The sequence below is a fragment of the Quercus lobata genome, chromosome 3 (genome assembly GCF_001633185.2).
Source record: "Quercus lobata isolate SW786 chromosome 3, ValleyOak3.0 Primary Assembly, whole genome shotgun sequence".
NCBI classification, from domain to species: Eukaryota; Viridiplantae; Streptophyta; class Magnoliopsida; order Fagales; family Fagaceae; genus Quercus; species Quercus lobata.
The window spans coordinates 3,061,828-3,069,783 of record NC_044906.1 but is presented as its reverse complement, the minus strand read 5'-3'; the positions used below and the strand labels follow the sequence as shown (position 1 = coordinate 3,069,783).

The following is a 7,956-nucleotide window of genomic DNA, read 5'->3' as shown; positions in this document are numbered from 1 at the left end:
TTAAGCTTGAATTGGTTAATTTGAAAATTGGGGGTCTAAACGTTCAAGGGTGTTTATACACGTTTTTTGAAACGTTCAAGGGTGTTTATACACGTTTTTTGAACTTTCAAGTTTGGTGATTTAAACTCTACATAGGCATAAAAAAAAAAAAAAAAAACGGTTCTTAGACCCAACTCAAGTGACGGCTAGCTCCCATCTTTGCCCTAACCATGATCTAGTGACATATTATCATATTTATGTGTAACAATATTCACATCAAGCAGCACTCAAGAGAGTCATCCCATGGTAGACATTGTGGAATTCACAAAACATTTGAAATCATTCAAAAAAGAATCCTTAACATCCTTTGTAATATGAAAATTGAAGCATTTCTAAAAACATAATAATACAATGTAACAAGGCTTTTTGGAGGAATGTCACTATTCAATGCTCATACAACACAAATAGTGAAATACTTTAAACGCAGTACATTATTCCTTTTGCTAATAGCTTCTCAATTAGATATTGATTTAATCTAAAAATGTTTGTACAACACAATGCAATGACATTCCATAAGGATGAGTGAACCTAGATCCTTATTTAGGGCCAAAAATTGCTACACCAAAAATTATCGCCGGATCACATACATGTGGGCTCAACGTGACAACAACGCCTTCCTTATGGATGGGTGCTACAAATCCTTGTGAGAGGCCTGGAACTAGCTCATAGACCAAAAGATGCTCTCTCCTTGCAAAAGTCACTTCTTTTTCATTGGTTTGTTTACTTAAAATACAGGTTGAATAAATTTTAAATTCTACCTATACAAGACAAAGATTTTTTTTTTTTTTGGTTAAAAAAAAAACTGTACTCTTTCTTTTAGGATGATATGAAGAAATTCTTTCAAGAAATACAACTTGTTAGTGGTTCAGACCTAAAAAATTTGTTAATAAAGAGCTCCTTTCAGGTAAGTTAGCTTGTAATTGGTTCAGACCTAAAATTTTTCAGTTGATGGGATCAAAGTCAGCATATTTATAAATCTTGTGTACATGGTAAATGTTAGTCAAGCAGAAGTTGAGGCTGCATGGAGAGGGCTTGGCTAGATATCTCTACTACGCATGTATGTCAAAAACTGTCCAGGTAGCTCTTCCAATAGAACCTGGACCACAGAAATCTGCCCACCTGTACAGACCACAACTAATTTGTTAGATGAAACACAATGTAGAAGCTTAGGCCAAATAAAAAACAAATAAGGAAATAATCAATTCCAATTGATACAGCAGATAATAAACTCAAACAGACGATAAAAAAGTCAAGAGGGAAGATCATTGAAATGGTTTTAGGCTGTAAGGGAGCCAAGCAGTTTTCGAATTTGTAGAGTTTGGTCAAGCTTGGTCAGGCTCAGCAGATCAGCTTGCTAAGCACACATTCACACTAAATTAAAATCATGATCTCATTTTCTACCTATAACATGTCTATGGGTACAAACAATCTATAGCCAAAGACAGGATCAAAACAACAGTAGCAACAGAAATCATGCAACGTTTTTGTTAAATACATTCAAACACACCCTTTTGTCCTTTCATCACTCCACCAATCAATTGTTATCTAACTGGCAGAACTAACCAAATGTTCATTCCATTTTTTCTAGAATAATTATCTAACTGGGATAGCTGTGAATGCAAAATTACAGTTAGCGGATTCTTTTAGATGTAACCACAAAAATTTTGTAAAGACAATTGCCATTATGTACTCACTATGCACTTCTCGCATTGGAACAAACTGCACGATGTCACGTGTAGCCACACGACCTGTAGAGCTCTCTAACCGTCTTCCATTGTCAGCATCAAGAACCTGCCCAAAAATTAAGATACATTACAGTCATTCAAGCAAAAATTCTAAAAGCTAAAATTCCACCATTTTTATTGAATAATTAAAATAAAGCGTAAAAGAGTATAAAGGACATCAAATTAGGAAAACATAATACCTCCATTTCTCTAAAATCTGCACCTCCCACTCCGACTATAAGGATAGATAGAGGCAGATCAGATGCCCTGACCAAAGCGTCTTTTGTTTCTTGCAGGTCTGTAATGACTCCATCCTAGAAACACGACAATTTTTATTGAGTGATTAATTGAAGAATTGATTTAAAGAGGCATCAAATAAAGACAAAATTATCTTTAGGAGAGCTTTGAGTATAAATCCTGTGTACATAAAGTGTCTCATCTGCTCCAATAAAAGTAGTAACTTATCACAAACAAAATAAATTTAATTTGACATTCTCTTTACCGTAATAATGAGCAAGACAAAGTATTTGTTGCTGTTGTACGAGACGGACTGGCCAGCAATTTGTGCAGCTGTGTTAATCACTGGGCCAAATAAAGTGGGTCCTGCCAGGGCAACATTATGGAGAGCCCTTGCATAAGCAGCCATGATGCCTTCAACTCCTTCAACCTATTAATAAATAAAATAATTTGATTAATTCATGTATTGAAAAGAAAGAAACTAGATGTTACATAAGAGTATGAAATGCAGTGTTCAGAAATATATGAACTACTTATACTCAATAGTTATTAACTTACAAAGAATTATATGAATCCTATGGTACCATTTACTCGTAATCCTTTACAACAGGCATCTAATCTTATGATACAAAACATATAATGTTCCAAATTTTATTAGGTGAGATAACTCAATCTATTTAATTTGCACTATTCTCATGGACTTCTTTTTAAGGGCATCTGAGACTTCTCAAACCTTTTGATGATAAAATTAATGTATTTGGGGATTTTGAATGTATTTTTGTTTGTTGTAAATAGGGTTTAGAACTTTTCGTGTTTGGTTGAAAATGTTTGTGATTTAGAGGTAATAGAAGAAGGTAAAACATCAATGGTGACAGAGCCAGGTTTCAGATGCTATTCAACAGAATTGTAAATAAATAAAAAATTATATTTGAGAAAAAGAAAGGAAATATGTGATAATAATAGTAAGAATAAGAAGACATGAATAAGCATAGATTTCACTTTTATAAAAATTAAGCGGTTTTCAATAAAAATTGCAAGAGGATTACAGAGCAAGAGAGAGATCTGTGTGAAAACAGATAGGCAATATGCCAGCCAGTTCAGACACTTCAAAGATTAAGCAAACAAAGCATTACAGAGTCAGCTCCTCTCACCTCAAAGGCACCTGTACTTCCATTCAAGTTAAAACAATGTGATGTGGTACCATCAATTGTTCTTCCTCCAAAGCCCCAAGCAGGAAAGCGCCTATTGGAATCATAAAACTGAATGACCTCCCCGACCTCCATTATAGCCTGCAAGTTTTCTTAATTAAGTATACAATGACTTCATCAATCAATGAAGATTTATTTTAAGTATATGCAAACAGAAGAACCCTAACAAAAATTCCAAAACAAAGGAACTTTTTTTACACAATCCACAATCTCAGACATGTTCCATGTATGGTTTTTTTTTTTTTTAATTTCTCCAACATGTTCTGCGTTTAGTTGAGAGTAAAAGAACCTGCAACCTTGATATGAAAAACAAGCTGCTTAATCATATTGAGTCATGACAGACAGAAGATAGCAAAAGATAGCTGCTTGATCATATAGACATTGATATCGACAAATTCAATGTAAAAGTTATTTTTTCTTTCCCAGGTTGTTTTTGTGTGCCTCGTTTTGGACCAATTCAATGTAAAAGCTATTTTTTCTTATTCTACAAGCAATTTCTAGGTTATTTTGTGTCTTTTCTTCTTCTTTTGGCGTGTGTGTTAGGAAAATACAAATCATGAATCCATACAGGATTAAAACTGTTTTTGGGGGGGGGGGGGAAGGATCTGTTGTATCTAATGTTTAGAAAAAAAACACACACTCACACACACACAAGTGCCAAAGAAAAGTAACTACCCTATTGAGAGCACCGGAGGATGTACAGTCTTACCCGTTGATAAGAATTCAACCGGCCAAAAGGATCAATGTAGTGTAAAGAATCTGGATTCTGAGGATTTCCATTTGAGGCTAAAGAAAGAGATATTGAATATTCAAAGCATAAATTAGTCATCAACCAAAACATTTTGAACTAGGAAAAAGAGAACCCAAAAAATAAAATAAAAAACTATATAACTCCCCTAGAATGGGATATATTTTACCTATAAAGTCAACAGCAACCATAAAGTTAAGCTCAAATCCGCTAGAAATGTAATCCAGAAAACTGTACTATTGCTTTTCACAAAATTGATCCACAAAGAGCTGTCCCTTCAAAACCTATATTGATAAATTAGTAAGCAATGTAAAATTTTAAACATAAAGATTAACATGAAGTATTTTTTAAAAATATAACTCCAAGTATGAATAAGTACCTTCTCATGACCATGATGAGGAGATGGTAAGGCGAGATTTGCACCACTTCTTTCTATATGAAGTTTTTCCAGGTCTGCCACAGACTTCTGGAGCTTACTGATGAGGTAAATTTTAAAATAAATACCTTCTTTTAGTACCAGAGACTAAATCGTGAAAACTGAAAAGTGAAAATAAACAAAAACTAAAACTAATCCGAACAGCAATAAATTTTAGCTTACCCAATAAGCACATGATTGCCACTGCTATTGAAATCAAAGCACTCGATAATTAATGGGTTATCTTGTAGCAAGTGAAATTGCATATGCCATGTGAGTCTTCATTAATTATCAAAACTACAAAACATCCTATAACCATAATCTAATAGGAAACCAAGAATCATAAATCGACAAGCATACCTTACTTCCAAACTGCTGTATGCTTAGGCATAGGGGTTTCCAAATTGGATTCAAATTGTCCTTCACCACTTCAGTTTTGCATATTGGAACAGAGCCTCCACTCTCAACAATTCTAGATATTCTTAAGAAAGGATCCTAAAATAAATGAAGAAACTTAAGAAACAAACGCAATCAAGAATATGTATGCTAAAGGAACATGAAATTTTGAGGTATCTGCTTTGTGAATACATACACTTTTAGAGAATAGGTCCTTGTTATCCAAGTGGGAACAATGGACTACCATCTCAACACAACTCCTTGAAGAAACTGTTTCCTCTGCATGGATAGTGAGTGCCCCTAAGTTCCTCAAGCTCGTATGCCCATTTTTGTTATTGAGATTTAGGGTTAAGCTCCGAGTTTGTTTAACCACTATCTGCCATGAAAATAGAAAGAGAGAAAATGGAGGAAAAACAAACACCAAAGTTTAGTACATGTTGGCCAAATCATTCTAAAAGAATTTAAGCCACTAGTTACATTTGAAACATAATTTTTAGGGGAAATTACACTTTGTCCACCTGTAGTTTGCCCGAAAAACACTTTGCCAATTTGTGGTTTAAAAATTGGTACTTTACCTACCTAGGGTTAACTTCGTTTGTTCCCGTTACCCACCTCAATTAAAAATAAAGATAAATACGTCTCTCTCCTCTCAAAACATAAAAAACTAAAAAATCAAGGGAAAAAAAGATCTAAAAGCTAGGTTTTGTAAAAATTAAAACCTAACTTTTACATCTTCTTTTCATGTATCTACTTTTAGATTTCTATTTTAACACATTAAAAATTGAATTGAACAATTTTTGGAAAAGAGTGTACTCCACAACATTGGATGTTGAGCCATCAGTTTCTGTTCCCACTGAAAGACACCATCAAAAATATCCCTTAATCTTTCATCGGAATCTGCATTCCCAAAGCCCAATAGCTCAATGTCTTTAGAAAATTGCTGACCACCATCCCCTCCAAATAGCCTCGACTGAGTGGACAATTCCTTCTGATGTCTAAATTCATCCAATGACTACTGAGAACCAACTTCTTGTCCTTGTCAATGTGACTGTAAGTTGGTAACATGTGGAGCTAAGGAGCTACTTCCAATTTTACATCTCTCAAAGGTCAATACTCTAACGCACTTTGAATTGAACAATTTTATACCAAGTGCTACTGTTTCACTCTTTGCTTCCTTGAGTGCCTTCTCTATCTTTCACACCCCTTATTTTTCTCAGCTTAATAAATTAAATAAAAGTCCTATTTCTAATTTTCTATCACTATTAATACTATAAAATACGCTCTCCCTCTCCAAAACTTTTTTTAGTACTCCATAAAATTATGTAATACAATACATTTTTGTTAAAATAGAATATTTAAAAGTTGATACATGAAAAAAAAGATGTAAAAGTTAGATTTTAATTTTTACAGTACCTAGCTTTTAGATCTCCTTTTCCCTTGATTTTTTAGTTTTTTATGTTTTAAAAGGAAAGAGACATAAAAGGGTAACAAAAATACAAATTTACCATTGTTTTAAACTGAGGTGGGTAACAGAAGACAAACAGAGCTAATCTCAAATGGATAAAGTACCAATTTTTAAACCACAGGTAGGCAAAGTGTTTTTCGGGCAAACCATAGGTAGGTAAAGTGTAATTTCCCCTAATTTTTAACTGCATCAGTAGTAATCTAAACTATGATGCACAAAATCTTAAAATAACATTATAGTGAAGTGGCTCTCACATTTGTCTTTCTACCCTTGAAGTTTCTAAGAATTAAACAGTCAAAATTAACACAAATTTTTACTCAAATTGCACCAGTATGATATATATGCTTTATATAATTTCAATGAGCCCAACTGAACCCAAGGCAATATACCTCAGATAGAACACAAGTAGCCTCTCCAAGAAATTCTTGATCATTGAATTTTAGCGTCTGCAAGGCAACAGAAATAAACTTTTAAAATAAAGACTTCATCATCAACTAAATTTGTTAGATTATTCTAGATGAAATGATAACAAATCAAAAATATAATCCTTATAAGTTACCTTCTTCGCTCACATCTGAATATGGTTTAAATTGTCACAATCTTTCAAAAGTATCAATTAATTCATAATTAATATGGTTAACCAATCAAATTTGGTTTTTTGTCAAAAAAATTTGCATTCCATGCTTTGTACAGTTACCAAAATTACAACCATGGAGTAAAAGATTATTAAGAAAATTATAAACATCACCAATATTACATGGAGGGCTTTAGAGTTTAAACTAAATTGCCCTTTACTTTCATTTCTTATTTGTTATATAACTTCTTTCCTATATCATGGCCAAATTGACAAAAGCAACAAATCCAGTTTAATTATTTTTGAAAGAGCTAAATGCAACACATTGAAAAAAAAAATTCATAATAATTTCCAGCAAGTGATTTCCCATACAAGTACACCATGCATAGTCACATGTATAGCTACTATCAAAATAATTTTTTCCTGAGATTATCTGAGACATATCACACAATTGGCATCAAACATTTGTTTATAATTGTTCACTAATTACTTTTGTTTCCACTTCAATGTTTTTGACTATGTATTGACCAATTTAGTGCTTAGTATACCTACAATTTATAGTGTGATCTAGTCAAATCAATACACATTTCACGTCTTACAAATGTTGATAAGAGTTTTATCTTGCGAAGTGCAATACTCAGAACTTAAAGATTGGCAGAAATGCAACAAGAACACTAAGCATGTACACTTTTTTGTGTGTAATTTATTAACAGTGCAAATAATTTAACATAACCTACAAAACATGAATTAAAATTATAAATACTTAAAAGAACTAAAACTGATATATACCTTCACAGGCACATTATGATATTTTGAATCCACATCATATACATGAAATCTGGCGCCAAGAAAAATAAAGGCAAACACAAGCCGTCCAGTTAAATTAGAAAATCACTTATAGTAAAACAAGATTTATCTACACAAAGATAAGCACTTAAAGAAATTTGTAAAGCTTACACCAATGGCTGCACAATCTCAAACTGGAATGCAACTGTAACTTTTTCTATCCATGCAGGATTCAAACTATTCAATATAACCTCAGTGCGACCTAACTCCTCTAGTTTTCCATCTCTTTTCTTTGCATACACCACAGCCATTGGATCACTTTGAATGAAATAAAGTATATTTTAGCAAAAAGCATAGTAAGACA

The 7,956-nt window shown here is 32.9% G+C and overlaps 2 protein-coding genes across 2 annotated transcripts; both read right to left on the bottom strand.

Moving 5' to 3' along the window:
- Window positions 1-895: 895 nt before the first annotated feature.
- Window positions 896-4,049, bottom strand: LOC115979800 (protein BONZAI 3-like). The gene is made up of 6 exons (XM_031101857.1): window positions 3,918-4,049; window positions 3,152-3,289; window positions 2,266-2,430; window positions 1,964-2,077; window positions 1,734-1,830; window positions 896-1,158 (listed from the first exon to the last, which is right to left on the bottom strand). Exons 1-6 carry the CDS (start codon window positions 4,047-4,049, stop codon window positions 1,076-1,078), a joined length of 729 nt encoding a protein of 242 aa, XP_030957717.1. The 3' UTR covers window positions 896-1,075.
- Window positions 4,050-4,137: 88 nt separating this feature from the next.
- Window positions 4,138-6,944, bottom strand: LOC115979799 (protein BONZAI 3-like). The gene is made up of 7 exons (XM_031101856.1): window positions 6,930-6,944; window positions 6,622-6,678; window positions 4,964-5,143; window positions 4,732-4,866; window positions 4,555-4,616; window positions 4,336-4,432; window positions 4,138-4,240 (listed from the first exon to the last, which is right to left on the bottom strand). The coding sequence occupies exons 1-7, from the start codon at window positions 6,942-6,944 to the stop codon at window positions 4,193-4,195; spliced, it is 594 nt and encodes a 197-aa protein (XP_030957716.1). The 3' UTR covers window positions 4,138-4,192.
- Window positions 6,945-7,956: the final 1,012 nt, after the last annotated feature.

Excerpts from the sequence above, each read along its gene's own strand:
- LOC115979800 (XM_031101857.1), bottom strand. The coding sequence starts at position 4,049 with ATGTTTTGGTTGATGACTAATTTATGCTTTGAATATTCAATATCTCTT. Across the intron at positions 2,431-3,151 it reads GAAGTACAGGTGCCTTTGAG|GTTGAAGGAGTTGAAGGCAT; the intron begins GTGAGAGGAGCT and ends ATTTATTAATAG. Across the intron at positions 1,831-1,963 it reads CAGATTTTAGAGAAATGGAG|GTTCTTGATGCTGACAATGG; the intron begins GTATTATGTTTT and ends ATTTTTGGGCAG.
- LOC115979799 (XM_031101856.1), bottom strand. Across the intron at positions 4,433-4,554 it reads GGCAATCATGTGCTTATTGG|TAAGCTCCAGAAGTCTGTGG; the intron begins GTAAGCTAAAAT and ends TTACCTCATCAG. Across the intron at positions 4,241-4,335 it reads CTCATCATGGTCATGAGAAG|GTTTTGAAGGGACAGCTCTT; the intron begins GTACTTATTCAT and ends TTATCAATATAG.